General features: G+C 41.2%; 1 protein-coding gene across 2 annotated transcripts in view; it reads right to left on the bottom strand.

Annotated features, from left to right (window-relative positions):
• The window catches only part of ITGAV (integrin subunit alpha V), a 109,483-nt gene extending 90,105 nt beyond the window's left edge, over window positions 1-19,378 (bottom strand). The window contains exons 1-2 of one of the 2 annotated variants that reach the window (XM_086371335.1): window positions 18,319-19,378; window positions 4,953-5,083 (exon numbers count right to left, since the gene is read on the bottom strand). In XM_086371335.1, coding sequence (XP_086227461.1) covers window positions 4,953-5,083; window positions 18,319-18,503 — 316 coding nt within the window. In that variant the 5' untranslated portion in view covers window positions 18,504-19,378. The remainder of the gene's footprint in view (window positions 1-4,952; window positions 5,084-18,318) is intronic. The other variant, XM_086371346.1, reaches the window with a different exon arrangement.
• Between the last annotated feature and the right edge of the window lie 565 nt (window positions 19,379-19,943).

Raw genomic sequence — 19,943 nt, 5'->3', positions numbered from 1 at the left:
AAAAAGGTCTATATAGTCAAAGCTATGGTTTTTCCAGCAGTCATGTGTAGGTATGAGAGCTGGACCATAAAGAAGGCTAAGCACCATAGAACTGATGCTTTCTAACTGTGCTTTGGAGGAGAAGACTCTTGAGAGTCCCTTGGACTGCAAGGAGATCAAGTCAGTCCATCCTAAAGGAAATCGACACTGCATATTCACTGGAAGGACTAAAGCTAAAGCTGAAGTTTCAATTATTTGGCCACCTGATGCTACGAGCCAGTGCAGTAATAACAGGAGAAGTAGTAACAATATGGTCTTTCAGTGGGAAAGACCCTGATGCTGGGAAAGATTGAATGCAAAAGGAGAAGGAGGCGGCAGAAGAGATGATTAGATACTGCCACCAACTCAATGGACATGAATTTGAGCAAACTCCAGGAGACAATGGAGGACAGGGAAGCCTGGCATACTATAGTCCATGGGGTCACAAAGAGTTGGACACAACTTAGTGACTGAACAACAATAAATTTTATTTCCCAAATATTCAAAAAAATGAGGATGGAGCCCTTTAAAGCACTGAAGTCTCCTCTGGACTCAGAAACACAATAAAGCAGAGAAAATAAATTAAATAACTGAAACATTTCATGATCACCCCTGGAATATAGTACAGCTGTGGAAAGGTAGGCAATCTTTCCAAAGTAACATTGGGAACCCCTGGAAAAGGGAATGGCAACCCACTCCAATATTCTTGCCTGGGGAATCCCATGAACAGAGGAGCCTGGCTGGCTTCAGTACATGGGGTCACAAAGAGTCAGACGTGACTGAGCAACTAGAAAACAACAACACTGGAAAAAATGGCAGAGCCTGGATTTGAACGCAGGTCTGTGTGACTCCATGGTCTATTTCCTTTTCATGATATGACGATGTATAACAAATACAGATGGAGAGAGCGAAGAAAGAAGAGTCAAAGGGCAAACTCCACAAGAGTCCCAAGAAGGCTAGGAGGCAGGGAACTATATTCAATATCCTATGAGAAAACATAATAGAAAAGAACATGAAAAAAACACATATATAACTGAGTCACTCTGCTGTATAGAAGAAATTAACACATGATAAATCAACTATACATCAATAATTTTTTTTTTAAAGGTCAGGAGGAATAAGAGGACAAGATAGTTCCAGACAGGCACAAAGTGGCAACTTTAAATAAGACAGTGGTGGATGAGGGATCAAGTGTCCACTGAGGCAGAGCTGCCACCAGCGATTTGAGTTTGGGCAATGCTGGGTTGGGTTCAGGGAGCCTCCAGATTGAAGTAGCTGAGCATGGGAGGTGATAAACGGAGGCAGAGTGTTCAGTATATTGCTTGTGAAGAAAAGGAGAAAGGAAAATGGCTAAGAGAAGACACAAGCTCAAGGGAAAGCTGTTTCAATTAATTTTTCAGGTAGGAAAAAGTAAAGCATGTTTGAAAGTTGTTTTCTTTTTAAAAAAATTTTAAAAAGGAGTACGGGGGAAGGGCGGGATCATAGAGACAAATGAAAGTAAGCAGGGTCCCTGAGAAGGGAGAAGTATTAACAGTACAAAGCAACTTGAAGGGGAGGACAGAGGACAAGACTGTTGGCTGGCATCACCGACTCAGTGGACATGAGTTTGAGCAAACTCCAGGAGATGGTGAAGGACAGGGAAGCCTGGTGCGCTGCAGTCCACCAAGTCGCAGAGCTGGAAATGACTGAGCAACAGAACAACAACAGATACGAAGTGAGTGACTGTAGTGGGCCTGGCCCTGCACCAAGTAGGTCACATGTTTTAACATTCCATTTAACTCCATAGGAATCAACTCATTCCTTTTAACACATGCCTGCACTGTGTCAGGGAGAGGGTGGTAACCTGTTAGTAAACTGTGAAAAGTTTAACAGCAGTAAATGACAGGGCTGGGTTAAGCCCCAGGCGGTTTGCTTCCAGAAACCACATTTATCCCCTCAGCTACTATCTCCCTGGGAAGTCAGCAGGACTTCAATGTCTACAATGCAGCAGACCAGGATTCAATCCCTGGGTTGGGAAGATCCCCTGGAGAAGGAAATGGCAATCCACTCCAGTACTATTGCCTGGAAAATCCCATGGCCAGAGGAGCCTGGTAGGCTACAGTCCATGGGTCGCAAAGAGTCGGACACGACTGAGCAACTTCACTTTCACTTTCACTATCTCCCCTGACTCAAGACTGAGGATGAGGGAAACAGAAATGCCACTATCTCTCTTGAGATAATGAAAAAGATAAAAGACATCAGTGGTGCAGAGATGGTGAGGTATTTGGGCCAGGATGGGACAGAGGTGTGAGGAATGTTAAGGAGGATGCTGTAAGTTGTAAGCATTTCTTTCATAGTCAAGATACAGTCTGATGGTGCTAGTTCCAGATAATACATGTTTATGACTAGATTACTGAAAACCATATTGTCCTGTTTTCTTAAATTCAAACACTATTTGGATAAAAACTGTAATGGAAAAAATACTATTTGTATATTTTTTTCATAAGAGAAGTCTGAGAGGCTATACAAAATGATTGGAGAACTATCATAAACAAGGGCAAAAAGAATAGAAAAAGTCCATACATGTCAATGTACAACTGAAGGACTTTAGCAATTTCCTCACTATAGAAAAAGCTCTTATGACTCATTCATTCATCTACTTAATGTATTGGGTACCACTGGTGTCAGGCACTGTTTTAGGCCCTGGGATTGCAGCAGTGACCAAAACAGATAAAAACAATCCCCATGGAATACATATCCTAATTGAAGGAAAGGATAACTAAAACAAATTAACTAAAAATAAATTGTACAGCAGCGTGAGTACTAAGGAAAAAAATAAAGGGGAGAAGACGATGGGAGCACACAGTGGGAAAGGGGGAATTGGAATTTTAAATAAGAAGGTTAGCACATAACTGAGAAAATGACATTTGAGGAATTCCCAGAAGAGGTGATGGAGGGGCACCCAATGTACATTCGGGGAATCAATGTTTCAGGCAGTGGAAATAGTCCAGGCAAAGGTGAGGTGAGAATGTGCCTACTGTTTACAAACCTCTGCAAAGAGACCCAGTGAGGCTGGAAGAGCATGAAGATAAAGACAGAAACAGTGGGCTGGAATACTCAAGAGTCCTCTTAGCTACTGTGAGACAGATGGAAGTGGAATCTGTCCATTCAGTGGAATCTGAATGGGAATGTTACAATCTGAATATTATTTTAAAAGAATCACTCTGGCTGCTCTAGAGAACAAACAGCAGGGCTACCGGGGGCAGAAGCGTGGAGAACTGCAGAGGGTGGTGCTGGCTCTTTTCCATCTGCCCCTCCAGGTCTCCTCTCCACCGTTCCCCACGCTACTGTGTGCCGAGAATGCCTAGGATGCTGACCGGGGTGAACCCATGGACTGCCCTGCCTGCTGGCAAGAGATAAACAATATGGACTGTATGTACATAAAACTGAATAATCACCATGATTGGCAAAGAATGCGGTAAATCTATATATGTCTATAAGAGATTATATTAGGAGGCGGAGGGGGTTGACTCAGGTGCCTTAGTAATATATAGAAGACTCCTATTTCGTGAGTTGCTTTTTTTTTAAAAGGATATATAGATATGTAAGAATAAGAAAATTCTAAGAAGATAAAAGAAATTGTTTCAAGTGGTAGCCTCTAAGCAGGCTGATGTGAGCAAATCCATTTCTCACTGTCTACTCTTTTAAACTGTTTGAAATTTTTTCAATAAACAAATTTCAATAAAGACCAGTTAATAAATTACCTTGCACTGCACAAAACCTATGGTGTTGAATACAGAAATATATCTGAACATTTCAACAGTTTTATTCATTAATATGCATATTTTGTCAAAAGACATAAAAGCCCTGACCAGTAATACCCTGAATCACAGATATATTTCTCTATTTGTGGTAAAACTGAATCTTTTACATACTCCTAGAGTTTTCCAAATGCCATATATATGGGGAAAAAAACAAGGTTTAATGCAGATGGTTTCAAATGGAAAAAAGCAAACGTGACCTGATTCCTATAAAGAACTGGCTTAATGACATTCATTTTGGCACTGATCATGATATCAAATGGAACAGTCCATATCATGATTTCTGTTTAATTGATAGTATAATTCCCAGAATGAATTTTAGAACTAGCAGTAAATAACAATATGGAAAAAAATATTAATTTTCTTCAGACTTATCTTAAAATATTCTGTCAAAGCCAGCAAATCAACATTGTTAAAAAAATTATGCAGACTATTGCACCTGAAGAATGTCAAACTCTTTCTTTAAGGATTCTCTAAGCTTTCACAAATGTAGATAAATATACCAACAGAAATATATATAGGATTATGCATATTTTATTTTACCTATGTAAGTGAAAAACTTACAATTATTTATTTCTCATCTTATCCTATCTTTCTCCTTACCACCACAGTGGAATTGTCCCTGTAGAGAAAACTTTAATGTTATCAGAATCATAACATATTATTTCCCCAATAAATTCTAGAAAAGAATTTTTTTAAGTCAACCAAATCTACTTGAATACAAAAGATTACTCAACTGGTTTTTGATAAAAAATTTTTGCACCTCTTCAAAGAAAGCTTTTTGTCCTTTCTCTGTTGGCAAAAATATTTTAATAGATTTCCCCAGACTTCTGCAGGTTACATTACCAGTTAAAGTTGGAGACATCTAAAGCAATAGAAACACAATGTATTAAGGCTTTCACATGCCACAAAATTGTACAAAAAACAAAAAATCATATAATAAGTCATTTGTCTTTAACTCTCTGGGGATCTGAAGTACTTATATATATATGTCATTAAATTGTTACATTTAAGCTAATGCAAGTACTTTCAAAAATTAAATGTTTTAAACTATGTCAAATGGAGGGAGGTAAAGATAGGGGGAAAATATAAGTAACAGAAATTAAGAAAAGGGGCCACCATATAAATGCTTACCTGTGGCATCAAACTCAATTGGCTGGCACCTACGGTGAGAAGACCAGTCACACTTAAGGACTTGCCCTCCTTCCACAATCCCAGGCTGGGTAGTGTTTGCTTTGGGCGCTCCCACCAGAAGAAACATCCTGCTAAAATACAAACGGGAAGACAAAGACTTTAAGTCACACAAAGCATAAACCATCTCTTGTGATTTAGGAAAAGCAATCATTCTCCTTATTTTATCCACAAACATTTTTAAAAAACCACTCACTGAGAGCATAATCCATCTTCCTTACTCATTCGGTGCTCTTTTACATACATACATTATTCAGTATGGTTTATTCAATCCAGTAACACATTATAGGGCAACTTCAGGGTTGTCGCTGTTGTTGTTCAGTCACTAAGTCGTGTCAGACTCTGCTGCGATGCCATGGACTGCAACACACCAGGCCTCCCTGTCCCTCACTATCTCCCAGATCTTCCTCAAACTCATGCCCATTGAGTTGCTATTGCCATCCAACCATCTCATCCTCTACTGCCCCTTCTCCTCCTGCCCTCAATCTTTCCCAGCATCAGGGTCTTTTCCACTGAGTCAACTCTGCATCAGGTGGCCAAAGGACTGGAGGTTCAGCTTCAGCATCAGTGCTTCTAATGAATATTCAGGGTTGATTTCCTTTAGGATTGACTGGTTTGATCTCTTTGCTGCCCAAGAGACTCTCAAGAGTCTTCTCCAGCACAATTCAAAAGCATCAATTCTTTGGCACTCAGCCTTCTTCATGGTCCAGCTCTCACATCTGTACATGACTACTGGAAAAACCACAGCTTTGACTACAGGACCTTTGTCAGCAAAGTTATATCAACTAAAAATTTATGCCAGCCAAACTGTCATTTTAGATAGGTACAGTTTATCATGTCAGTTCAGTCAGTTCAGTTCAGTCGCTCAGTCATGTCCAACGCTTTGCGACCCCATGAATCGCAGCACACCAGGCCTCCCTGTCCATCACCAATTCCCGGAGTTCACCCAGACTCATGCCCATCGAGTCAGTGATGCCATCCAGCCATCTCATCCTCTGTCGTCCCCTTCTCCTCCTGCCCCCAATCCCTCCCAGCATCAGGGTCTTTTCCAATGAGTCAACTCTTCGCATGAGGGGGCCAAAGTACTGGAGTTTCAGCTTTAGCATCATTCCTTCCAAAGAAATCCCAGGGCTGATCTCCTTCAGAATGGACTGGTTGGATCTCCTTGCAGTCCAAGGGACTCTCAAGAGTCTTCTCCAACACCACAGTTCAAAAGCATCAATCCTTCGGCACTCAGCTTTCTTCACAGTCCAACTCTCACATCCATACATGACCACAGGAAAAACCATAGCCTTGACTAGACGGACCTTTGTTGGCAAAGTAATGTCTCTGTTTTTGAATATGCTATCTAGGTTGGTCATAACTTTCCTTTCAAGGAGTAAGCGTCTTTTAATTTCATGGCTGCAGTCACCATCCGCAGTGATTTTGGAGCCCAAAAACATAAACTCTGACACTGTTTCCACTGTTTCCCCATCTATTTGCCATGAAGTGATGGGACTGGATGCCATGATCTTCGTTTTCTGAATGTTGAGCTTTAAGCCAACTTTTTCACTCTCCTCTTTCACTTTCATCAAAGGCTTTTGAGTTCCTCTTCACTTTCTGCCATAAGGGTGGTGTCATCTGCATATCTGAGGTTATTGATATTTCTCCTGACAATCTTGATTCCAGCTTGTGCTTCTTCCAGCCCGGTGTTTCTCATGATGTACTCTGCATATAAGTTAAATAAGCAGGGTGACAATATACAGCCTTGACGGACTCCTTTTCCTGTTTAGAACCAGTCTGTTGTTCCATGTCCAGTTCTAACTGCTGCTTCCTGATCCGCATACAAATTTCCCAAGAGGCAGGTCAGGTGGTCTGGTATTCCCATCTCTTGAAGAATTTTCCACAGTTTATTGTGATCCACACAGTCAAAGGCTTTGGCATAGTCAATAAAGCAGAAATAGATGTTTTTCTGGAACTCTCTTGCTTTCTCCATGATCCAGCAGATGTTGGCAATTTGATCTCTGGTTCCTCTGCCTTTTCTAAAACCAGCTTGAACATCAGCAAGTTCACAGTTCACATATTGCTGAAGCCTGGCTTGGAGAATTTTGAGCATTACTTTATTAGCGTGTGAGATGAGTGCAATTGTGCAGTAGTTTGAGCATTCTTTGGCATTGCCTTTCTTTGAGATTGGAATGAAAACTGACCTTTTCCAGTCCTGTGGCCACTGCTGAGTTTTCCAAACTTGAATACACAGAAGAACTATACAAAAAAGATCTTCACGACCCAGATAGTCACGATGGTGTGATCACTGACGTAGAGCCAGACATCCTGGAATGTGAAGTCAAGTGGGCCTTAGAAAGCATCACTACGAACAAAACTAGTGGAGGTGATGGAATTCCAGTTGAGCTATTTCAAATCCTGAAAGATGATGCTGTGAAAGTGCTGCACTCAATATGCCAGCAAATCATGTCAATTATAGCTCAATAAATTTGTTAAAAATATATGCTGGCTGAAGACAGGGACATTTAGTTTTAATTTGTGGGTTTTGGGGGTTTTTTTTAATGATTTACTTTATACATTCTATATCCTGAATGGTCAAAAAATAAATAAATAAATGATTTCTATCGTATGGTAATTCTAAATACTATCATTTCCCCACTGGGAAAACTTATCTTGTCTTAAAACAACATATTTTAATTTTTTTTTTATAGCGACTAACAAATTTCTCTTTTCACTGGATTAATTTAATCAACCTCTGGTCAAAGAACAAAACCACTATTCAATTTCCTAAAAGGGTAAAATTAGCAAAAGATGAAAATAATCAGGAATCAGATTTTTAAGTAAAAGAGGTCTTTTCTTTAGCTGTTTTTCTATTCATTCCGAAAAAGATAGATTGAGTGTCTCCACTACTAAGGCACAGATCTGGGCACTAGAGAAACCAGGGTGAATAAAACCATCTTGATTCCTGCTCTCAGTGGAGCTTACATTCCTTCGGGGGAAAATTAAGACACTAGCAAAGAAAATTAGTCCCTGTTACAAGTGCTAGGAAAGAAACCAACAATTGGCTGAGAGACATTATTTGGGTATGGGGACAGGACACCTTTTTAGATAAAGGAAAGTTATCTCTAAAGAATGCAGAGGAGAGATTTTCTTCAGATAAAGGGATATCTAAGGAAGTTATCTTTAAAGAACTAGGAGAAAAGACTTCTTGTAGGTAAAGTCACAAATGGATTTACCTGAATTACCTGGTGGCTCAGACGGTAAAGCATCTGTCTACGATGAGGGAGACCCGGGTTCGATCCCTGGGTTGGGAAGATCCCCTGGAGAAGGAAATGGCAATCCACTCCAGGACTATTGCCTGGAAAATCCCATGGACAGAGGAGCCTGGTAGGCTACAGTCCATGGGGTCGCAAAGAGTCGGACACAACTGAGCGACTTCACTAAGACTCACTAAGACACTGAAGTGTACATGATTAGAAGGAAGTTGCCAAAGAGCGTCTTGTGTATTGGGAGTAAGGGAATAAGGGACTGGAATGCAGAGGTTGAACAAGTCAGTCAATCCTAAAGGAAATCAACCCTGAATATTCACTGGATGGACTGAGGCTGAAGCTCCAATATTTTGGCCACCTGATGAGTGGCTCTACTGAACAGCCAACTCAGTAGAAAAGACCCTGATGCTGGGAAAGATTAAAGGGAAAAAGAGAAGGGGGCAACATAAGAAGAGATGGTTAGATAGCATGACCGACTCAATGGACATGAATTTGAGTAAACTCTAGGAGACAGTGGAGGACAGAGTAGCCTGGAGTGCTGCAGTCCATGGGGTCACCAAGAGTCAGACACGACTTTGTGACTGAACAACAACAATAGAGAGGTGGAAGGGAACATCCCAGGCAGAGGTACAAAGTCGCAAAGCAGGAAAGACTTACAAAGAAGAGGAGCAGCTGAAGGAGAGCAAACTGAGAATGGCACAAAATAAAACTAGGGCGCTTGGCCAAAGCTGAATCACGCAGGGTCCTTCAGCCAGAGGAAAACTTTCAGGTTTTCTCCTAAGGTCCATATGAAGCTTCTGAATGTTCTTTTTTAAAGCAAGAGAAAGACATAATCTAATAAAGAAAATGAAATTTGGTGCCTTAGGGGAAACAAATAAAGGAAGGAGGGGGTAAAAATGGAACAAGAAAAGTGAGAGACTTTCAGCAGCGGAGGAAGGAGGTGACAGTAACTGAGATTGGGAGGGTAGATGGAGAAAGAGACGGATGGGCAGATTTGGAAAATATCTGCAGTAGAATGAACAGGAAGAGCTCATGGCTTGACTAAGGTAGAAAGAGAAGATGAGATGAAAGAATAATACCTCGGTTTCCTTCTGGAGCTCAGGAGTGGGAGAACCATACACAGTGCTAGAAAAGCAGAGAGAGTAGGGAAGCAGAAGGCAGACTGAGTATTTTACAGAAAAACCAAGAATTCAGTTCCCAACATGTTAGCCTGCAATACCTGTGAGACACCTAATTGGTATCTGTGGCTCTAAGGAGACTTCTGTCTTAGAGATAATATGGTGGGAATGTCAACTAGGAATGCAGAGTTTCGCACAGAGAGGAGGACCAAAGAGAGGAAGCAACAACATTTAGGAGGCAGAGAAAGAGGCCAGCGTAAAACGGGCTGAGCAGGACGGAGTCAAGCACAGAAGGCCTTGGATAAAAGCTACCACCGCTATCATTTCCTTACTAAACACTAAGTCACTTACATTCTTCCAGCAAAGAAAATACTCACAATTGCTTTTCACTTTTTTGTGAAGTTATGAACAAACCTACATCTTAAATATGGAATGCTCTGATTTCTTTTTTTTTTTGAGCTAAAAGATATTTTATTGTAAGGTAATCATGGCATCAAAGGAAAAGTGATAAAGCTGATTTGGGGGAAGTACTGGAATGCTTTGATTTTAACTTTTATTTATCAATTTCATTTCTTCTGGATGGTAGCTACCAAATCCTATTTAGACCAGTCAAGAGCTGGCTGCATGAATTACTTGAATCTTGCTTTCAGATACTTATCTTAAAACTCCACACTCAAAAGACAAAATTCCCAACCAAGCCACACCCTGCTGAATAAAGTTTTATGCAGTCATATTTGGCATCAGTAAAACACCAATGCTGGCTCTTTCTCCTCATAGCCAACTAAGTTTTCATTCAGCAAGGAAAAAAAAAAAGCTGAGTAAGAGAACCCTTCAGTTCAGTTCAGTTCAGTTCAGTCAGTCGTGTCCGACTCTTTGCGACCCCATGAATCGCAGCACGCCAGGGCTCCCTGTCCATCACCAACTCCTGGAGTTCACCCAGACTCATGTCCATCAAGTCGGTGATGCCATCCAGCCATCTCATCCTCTGTCGTCCCCTTCTCCTCCTGCCCCCAATCTTTCCCAGCATCAGGGTCTTTTCAAATGAGTCAGCTCTCTGCATCAGGTGGCCAAAGTATTGGAGTTTCAGCTTTAGCATCAGTCCTTCCAAAGAAATCCCAGGGCTGATCTCCTTCAGAATAGACTGGTTGGATCTCCTTGCAGTCCAAGGGACTCTCAAGAGTCTTCTCCAACAACACAGTTCAAAAGCATCAATTCTTCGGCACTCAGCTCTCTTCACAGTCCAACTCGAGAACTCTTAACCCCCATGAATAAGAGAGCAGCTCAGTTATCATCCTACCCTACATTTCTACAGCAGAGCTGGTTAACAACTAAATTACACACACACACATCCGTACACACACACACATATATATATATGAAATCTGCCTTTCAACGGGTCAAAAATTTGGCTACAAAATTATAAAACTGCCCCTCCTTATCTGAATTAAATGATTCTTGAGTACAAGATAGGGAAAAAAATAAAGTATTTCTGAGAAGTATACTTTTCAGATCTGTACCTAAAAAGGCATAGGATCATTCCTGCAGTAGCCCTAATAAGGGTAATACAAGCACAGGTGTGTGTTATGATTTTTGTGTTGTGGATAAAGGACAGGTTCCAGGACATCAGGACAGAAGAGCTGGTTCTCAGAATCTATTTAAAAACCTACAAGCAAACTCATTTCTGAACTGTCCTCACACAGCACAGTACAGTATCTTTAATAATTTTTTGTCAAAGCACTTCTTCCTACCTTATAATAAACGGCTTCCATGAATGAAGGATACCCTCATTCATCTTTGTACTGCCACATAATAAGCGCTTTAAAAAAGCTTATTAAATTGACAACTGAGTGGCAGGTACATTTGATAGTTATAAGTCTCAGTTTTAACAGCCATAAATAAAAAGCCACCTCCACTATCATCAACCCCTGCAGAATGCAGAAATCATCCTCCAATAAACATCTGGTTAAGTTATCCTTAAAATAATTTCTTTCTGTAACATATCGCTTCTTAATCTTGGATTTCAGATACTTTCTTTACTTGGCACTAGAGACAGAGAAGGCTGGGAAGTTGGTAGGGGACACAGGCTTCAGCAAAGACAGAAAAAAGGGCTCTGCAGGAGAGTTCTGAATGGAAATTGCACTCACTCTATTGGTGGCACAGAGCTCGAGTTCCTTGGATAAGACCAGGAACAAGGCTGCTGCTTTTCATCAGACCATTTGCACATTATGGGCATGAAATGACGGTAATTAGATGTGCTAACCAGGGTGTTCATCAAGTTTTCCTAAGCATACCTTCATGTGCAGTCTTGCACATTGGTGAAATGCCACAGAAATGGTAGAATAATATAAAAGGAATGTGTGAGCATTCTCAGCTTCTAAGTGCTAGGTTAATGGGAGGAATGGGAGGGAAAAAAAGCTGAGAAATGAAGTTCTTTGTGCAAAGTGTCAACATGATGTTGAAGTTACTTGTAAAGAGTGTTAAGAGAAAGTTCTACAAGAGAAAAATGGAGAGATAAAAACAGTAAGACTGCCTTAGACAACTGTTAAGTTCTAAAAGGGAGAGAAAAATGTAAGCATTTGTAGAGAACAAAGAGTACAGGGTGGCAAAAGATCCTATATGAGAAAATTAAGACTATAAGAGCAACACATATCGCAGAGAGGAAAAGCCTGCTAATGTGTTGGGAGGACAAGTTTGTGTCTTTCTGCCACAGTAACAAAAAACAGCCTGTAAATAAATCACCTTATAAACAATTAAATCGTTTTTACTAGAGTTCATCTAGGAATATCTAATGAATGCCTACAACAGCTTAATTAAAGTCAAAGAAGTGACAGACCAGAAAAAAAAAAAATGTGATGTAAGCAGCACTGTCTAATGGGCAGTTTGGGTCTAAAGGTTCTAATCACCATATAAATCATTCAAGAAAGTCACTGTAAATCTCTCAGCCTCAGTTTCCACTTCCATTGTATGGAAATAGTAATGCCCAGTACAATTACTTAAAAGAGAAATTTTCTGAATGTGTACAGATAAGAGCAAACTTAGAAAATGTGACCACTTCATAAAAATACAAGATGATGACATCAGAACGAAAGACAACTATTAATAAAATGATTCCCTAATAAAACAAGAAATAAAAAGTTCAAACCTCTTTTTAAAAGAGCTTTTTCTTTCCTCAATTTTCTCAAAGGGTCATTAATTAACCCAAAGGCAAGCTCTCAGAAGAGAGGTAAAAAAGAAGGCAGAAAATGGTTGGCTTGCAACATTTCCTGACAACGGTGGACAGCTGGGGGAGATGCACAGGGTTAGTTGAGGCTGACAGAGATTTCTCTGAGAAGCACCAAAAATGTGAACTTGAGCAACTTAGTTTCACGTGCTTGCAGTTTCCTGACAGAATCCATCTCCCACCAGAAAGTTTGCCCCAAAACAGTATCAGAATCCCCATTTTCACTCAATGACTTATTTTCATTAAATGGCTTTAAAATTAAGGTTTACATATATGAGCAGGTTATTAATATCATGCCAAGAAATTCTAGGGTAGCAGGTGAAGAAGAAAGAGGGAGGGCCAGCAGATAGGAAGGGAGAAGGGAGATAGAAAGGGAGGGTCAGGATGGAGAAGAGAGGAGGGAGCGCAGAAGAGGGGGAGGAAAAGGAAATTTTAAAAAGGGAAGGGAAGGAGGAAGAGGGAAAGGGAGGGGAAGAGGATGTGAGACAGACAAGAGGATGTGAGCTGACAAGCAGGAAGATGCCCTGTGGACGCACTTCTAACCCAAAGTGTACTTTAGGGGCAGTTGCAGGGAATGGGACCTTGACCACCGAGGAGAGACAACCAGCCGAACAATGACAAGAACACTTTTCAAACCCTCCAAATGAACTAAGTTATTTGGCTGCTTTCAGCATCGACTTCTCCATGATAAAGCGTGTTGAACATATTTTGGCTGACTCTGGCTGACCAGTGAGGTTTCACCAAAAGGAACTTCCGAAAAATGATCATATACATATATAGAAAGAAATGTGTATTATATTGTCTGAATGTTATTTCAGAGCTATAATTCCAGTCACATTTACTTTTCATTTTTTTCATAAAAAAAAAAGCTACAGTCAATATTTATATGATGTAAAACAGATGCTTTAATTATAAATTCTATGTATTTGCTCTTTTTCTCCATAATATCTATCCTATAAACCTTGGGCCTTAATCAGGAGAAATCAACATAGGACTTGCTTTCTAAATAAAAATGACAGAACCTATGCATATATATTATTTATGATAAGAAAAAAGAACCAATATAGCCAGACCCACACTATGTTCAGTTCATGAAAATAACCTGTATTATTTGGTAAAGGGTTGTGAAGTGAAGTGAAGTCGCTCAGTCATGTCCGACGCCTAGCAACCCCATGGACTGCAGCCTACCAGGCTACTTCGTCCATGGGATTTTCCAGGGAAGAGAACTGGAGTCGGGTGTGATTGCCTTCTCCAAAAAGGTTGTGAAGATGGTTACAAAAACGAAGGGAGAAATAGGATGTAAGCTTTTAAACGTAAAAGCAGACTGGGACAGACTGAAAGGGGCCTTCATTCAGGTTAAGCAGTTTGGACTTCATCTCTGGTCATGAGAACATTGTTGAGGAAACTTAAACAGCAGAATACCAAGTTCAAAAGATGCTTCAGAAAGAGAAAACTGTTAGAAACATGTAAGATGTTTTGCAGGTCTAAGAGCTAAATGATGAGCAAAAGTGATGACCTGAGTACCACAGACCATGCTTGTGACAGCTCGTCAAAGTACAAGTGGAAAGCAGGGATGGATGCAAGGAACATTAGCAAGGAAGAACTTCTAGGACCTTCTGCCTGGTGACTAATCACTGGCTAATATTAGGGGTGTGCAGTAGGAGAGATAAAGAAAAATAGAAAATGAGAGGGCGGAATATGAAATCATTTCCAGAGCGACAGAGAGAATGAAGGTACCATAATAGAAACAGAGGTGCAATTGACATCACTTAGTGAAAAAGTTCCTTTTCTTTTTTGTCAAATTGAGGTAAGACAGTCTAGTCAAGGAGAAATGATCCAGAGGCTGTTGAATATAAAGTTTGAGCTCTGCTTTGAGATAGAAGATGCAGACAGGGAAGCAGTATGGTTTTAAAAGCTCTCCAGGTGTTGCAAACAGGAAGTCAGGACTGAGAATCATTTTGCAGGATGGCCTGTGACCAGGGCACACCCACCCAAACCTTGTCTTTGGGGTCACAGGACAAATAGTAACTGTAAGGCTCCAATCATGTTTAATGGGGGGAAGCCTTATAATCTAGTGTTGCTTATTAGTTTCGTAGCCTTATTAATTGTTGCTTTTTAATAGCCTTATTAAGTGTTGCTTATTAGCCTTAATAATCTAGTGTTAATTATTAAGCCTTATAATCTAGTGTTGCTCATTATAGCATTATTTCAAAATATATGTAAAATGAGAACTGTATAACATACCTTAAGAATAAGAAAACTGTTCATTTTCTTCTTAAAATTTGAATACAAAAATTAAATGGAATTTGGATTTCATTTCTTCTGCCTTTTGTTCCCATCTTTTCCATTTTACCCCACATCATCCCACTCAAACAACTTAAGGCTACAAACGCTTCTGGCCTCAGTTCCCTCATCTGTAAGAATGAGTTTATCTGCTTCCCTTCTTCCCCTAGAGGTCTGTGGTGTAGAGCAAAATGAGAAATCACAGCAAAAGTGCTTTGTAAATTATAAAATAGGTCAACCAATGTAAAATACCATTATTATAACTAAGCCTAGGGTGTAATTTTTAACTCTTTCAATTACTCTCCATAAGAAAAACATGCCTTTGCTTCTTGGCCTGTATACACTATTTAAACTTTATGTAAGTTTGGCAATACAGTCACCATAAATTAATGCATACAGGAAAAAAAAATAGGGAGTGCCAATGTTTTATTTTTCCTAATTACTTTTCCTTTTCTTCTGAATCATAGCTAATTTACAATGTTGTGTTAGTTTCTGGTGTACAGAAAAGTGATTCAGTTTTACATATATATGTATGTGTGTGTGTGTGTGTGTGTGTGTGTATTCTTTCCTATTATAGCTTATTACAACTTATTACAAGACATTGAATATAGTTTCCTGTTCTATACAGTAAATCCTTGTTGCTTTATTTTATATACAGTAATTTGCATCTGCTAATCTCAAACTCCTAGTTTATCCTTCTCCCCTACAATCTTTCCCCTCTGGTAATCATAAGTTTGTTTTCAATATTTTTTATAATTTTCAAATCACAATTTTTCTGACTTTTCACTTTAAACCTAAGACATTTCTGGAGAAATTTTACTGAAGTCACTTTAATATTTTTGCTTATTATGAACACTGATTCATTAGTTTTCATTAGGGTATGGATATAATTTGGTAACAATTTTCTGTAACAAGAAAAATGAGACATAAAACAGTCCTACAGCTTGCCAAAGGTATTTAGACACCTTCAGAAACCAGAAGCAGCAGGAGGAGACCTCATTGCTTCCTCATTAATCCAGGCACTCTTCCTTCAGAAGAAAGGAATTTTTAATTAGCACTTTTTTTAACGTGAATTTTATTTCCCTTTAGATGTTTATTATCACACCAAATGACAACAGTAAATGCAGCTGCTGATACTGTAAACGGCATTCTCGTGCACCTGGGATTCCAATGCTTGTTAAACTTTAGAAGTACCTCTCTCCAAAATTAAGCACATTGTTGTTCAGTCATTTCAGTCCTGTCTGACTCTTTGCAACCCCATGGACTGTAGCCACCAGGTTCCTCTGTCCTTGGGATTGTCCAGGCAAGAATCCTGGAGTGGGTTGCCATTTCCTTCTCGAGGAGATCTTTCCAAGCCAGAGATGGAGCCCACATCTCCTGCACTGGCAGCGGATTCTTTACCACTGAGCCACCAGGGAAGCATAAGTTTGCATCAATCTTTTTTAAATCTGAAATGCTCAGAAGTAGACACCTTTGTTTATATATATTTTGGGTTTTTTTAATCTCAAAGATAATTTTATATTTTTTTAAGTAAGGCTTTTCTAGAGCTCACTAGTCTATTAATAACAAAGTTAGTGAAGAAAGTTTCAAAATGTTATATGAAACCAAATCAACTTCAGTTTTACCTTACCATTAAAGGCCCAAGTGGGAGATCATGTAAACCTGTGAGGTCACAGTGTATTCAACAACTACAATGGCTAGTCACAAAGTAGACATCCACCCTCGCAGCCAAAAAATAGGAAATACGTCAGGCCAACAGTCAACATTACTGCATTTTCCATGGTAAAAACACTAAGTTTATCATTCTGTCACATATCTTTACACCACTAAACTCAGAGGGTTGCCACAGAGTTAAGAGCAACATTTGCAAAACACTCCATCAACTAGAAAACATTTAAATGCTAATTCTTGTTTCTGTAACTCTTGACAAAAAACAGCACGCATTTTCAAAACTATTAGAATTATTAAGAGCACTCTGAGAGCAACTAAAATCCTCTGCAATATAAAGGCATACACTTAAAACTATCTGGAGACAAAAAGAAATTTAAATAACAAAAAAGGCTGAAAATATGATTACATCAAATGAGAAGGCAGTAAATGCTTCCTGAAGTTAATGATTATTTTTATCACTTTGGAAAATCTGTGCTCAGGTCTCATAAAAAGTAATGATGCTGGAGAAAGCAAAACTGAGTTCACTACAGAGATCGAGGTCTAGTTTCCACCAACTGCTTCCAACAGATTTTCCAAAGTGCTGCAAAGGTTGTCACCAAAATGAATGATAATCAACAACTCTCAGAAAGAATAAATCCTGATGAATATTATTAAAAGTCAAGGAAAAATACTTAATCATCTTCAAATTAGGTATGTATGAATAAGAAAAAATGGTTCTAAAAAGCACTGACCATTAAAATTATCCTCCCTCCCCTCCCCAAAAAACAATACTTTAAAATACAGAAAAAACAAAAAAACAAAAATATGTTGCTACGATTTATAAGAGCTAGGAACAGTTCTCCCTGTTGGAAACAAGATTTAAACATCAAAAGACAGCCAGTGAACATTGATTAAATCAGTATTTCTAACGCTAAAAAAGGTGGTGGGTGGTGAGAATGATGTCAGCGTTTGGTGACGTGAGAGACAACTTTTAATCCAATAATGACAATAACTCTGTTCCAAATCCTGTGCAACGCGAAACGTTGGTAATTTGAAACATAACTGAAAAGACCTGTAGTGAGTGAAAACTCAGCAAACACCCTTGTTCTTTCTGAACAATGATCCAAATAATGGATCACTATAAAAAGAACAGATGACACATCCAATTCATCTGTTCAGCCTCCAATGTACACAGGTTTGACAGTCTCAGAGATAAGACACAATGAATCTCCTACGACAGAGTGGTCATTTTAGTCATCAGAATGTCTGGAAAAGGAGCAGACGAGGAGGGACAAAATCAGACTGAGAGGCGTAAAGAATGAGGGAGGGCTTTGGGGAGAGCGAAAAACACGGGTGTTTAAGTAAGTCTGTGAAGCAAAAAAGACGACTACAGGAAAGGCTAACTTTAACTGGTATAGGAGAGAAAGAAGTTCAGAGATGAAACTGACCAAGTCCCGGGAGCCCGCAGAGGCTGCGCGGTGTTCCGCCGGACTAGCCTTTGTTGATTTCCCTCTTTCCCCTAATTTTAAGCACAGGTCTGCTTCAAAGCGCTCCCTATGAAGAAGGGAGAAGGGGGAACTGGGTGATGAGCAGTGCAGGGGCTCACCTCCCCCAAATATTTCATCCACCCAGAATCTAACTCGCCCAGTGAGGGGGAGGGAAGGTTAGAAGGAACGGATAGAAAGACGCCGGGATCTTTTGCAGAGGTCGCTCCCTATGGGAAATCGCAGGGTGGGTGCGCTTGATGGCGGAGGGGACCAACTCCCCTTCCAAGGGTGGCCACTTACGAAGACGCGCTGGGCACGAAGAAGTCCACCGCGAAGCCGAAATAACTTCCCTCTGGGCCGGAGTACTCCGCAGGACTCTCCACATCTAGATTGAAGGCGCCGCAAAGAGGCAGCAGGATTCCGGGGAGAAGGAGCAGGAGGCGGCGGGGGCGAAGGCGCAGTCGCCGCCGCGGCAGAGAAGCCATCGTCGAAGTGCGCGCGGGGCGCCGAGCCCGGAGCCGCGGCCACCCCTCCCGGAGCGCACGGAGCCCGCGGCCCGCCGCCTGCGCGCGCCGAAACTTGCCAGCTGCTCGCTTCCCCGCGAGTCCCGGACAGCGCTGGGGGAGGAAGGAGGGCCGAGCTGTTGAGCGGCCGCCCGGGAAGTGGGGCGCAGGGCGCGCGGGGCGGGGACAGCAGCTCGGGCGGCCCCCGCCTCCCTCCCGCTCGGCCGCTCAGCGTCGCGCCTCGGGCTCGGGACTGCCGGGACGGGCGCCGCACCCCCGGCCGGGGTCCTGCCTCGGCCAGTGGGAGGAGGCAGAGCAGGAGGAGGAGCCGCCCTGGAGGCTGAGCCATCGCAGGAGGAAGTGGGGGAGGAGAGTCAGACTCGGACTGGGACGAGCCGAGCACACTTCCGTGCGCGCTGGCTATCGCCTCCTGTCCCAAGAACGGGGCTCGAAGATCGAGGCCCCAAACCCTCAGAGCCCGGGTCAGCGGCAGCGCTCCTAGACTAGGGCCTCAGACCCACAACCGGAGTAGCCGGGTGAGGGGTGAACGATGGTCGGTGGAGGAGATGCTCGAGCGTCCCAACCCGCCCGCGCCCTACGGAGTGCCAAGGGCAGCCGGATTCCGTCGGCAACTCTTGTGCGACGTTTATTTAAAAATGAGTAAAGCTTTGTCCGTTTTTCCTGTTTCTGGTACTTTAAAGCCCTCAGGCACCCGCAGACGAAACTCTGTAATTAATGGTCGTTCTCCTCCCCAATTCTAGCCCGCACTCAAACACTGAACTTAATTATAAACTTTCAGAATGCTAGCACAGCCTCTTCCAGGCGAGTCGTGTTAAAGCTGATCTTCAGCCGACCCCGAAAAGATGGGCAGGGCAAAGAACCGCACTAACCGTTTTAAATTACGTCAGATTAGTCAAAACCTTATTCCTAGTTTATTAGTGTAGAAGTATGAATGTGTGATCACTGACCTAGAGCCCGACGTCCTGGAATGTGAAGTCAGGTGGGCCTTAGGAAGCATCACTATGAACAAAGCTAATGGAGGTGATGGAATTCCAGTTGAGCTATTTCAAATCCTAAAAGATGATGCTGTGAAAGTGCTGCACTCAGTATGCCAGCAAATTTGGAAAACTCAGCAGAGGCCACAGGACTGGAAAAGGTCAGTTTTCATTCCAATCCCAAAGAAAGGCAATGCCAAAGAATGCTCAAACTACGGCATGATTGCACTCATCTCACACGCTAGTAAAGTAATGCTCAAAATTCTCCAAGCAAGGCTTCAACAATATATGAACCGTGAACTTCCAGATGTTCAAGCTGGTTTTAGAAAAGGCAGAGGAACCAGAGATCAAATTGCCAACATCCGCTGGATCATCGAAAAAGCAAGAGAGTTCAAAAAAAAAACCATCTATTTCTGCTTTATTGACT

The sequence above is a fragment of the Bos grunniens genome, chromosome 2 (genome assembly GCF_055505025.1).
Source record: "Bos grunniens cultivar Pamir isolate PY7600 chromosome 2, Bosgru_T2T1.0, whole genome shotgun sequence".
Taxonomy (NCBI): Eukaryota; Metazoa; Chordata; class Mammalia; order Artiodactyla; family Bovidae; genus Bos; species Bos grunniens.
Note: the sequence above shows the minus strand (reverse complement) of the source record. Positions and strands in the feature narration are given on the sequence as shown.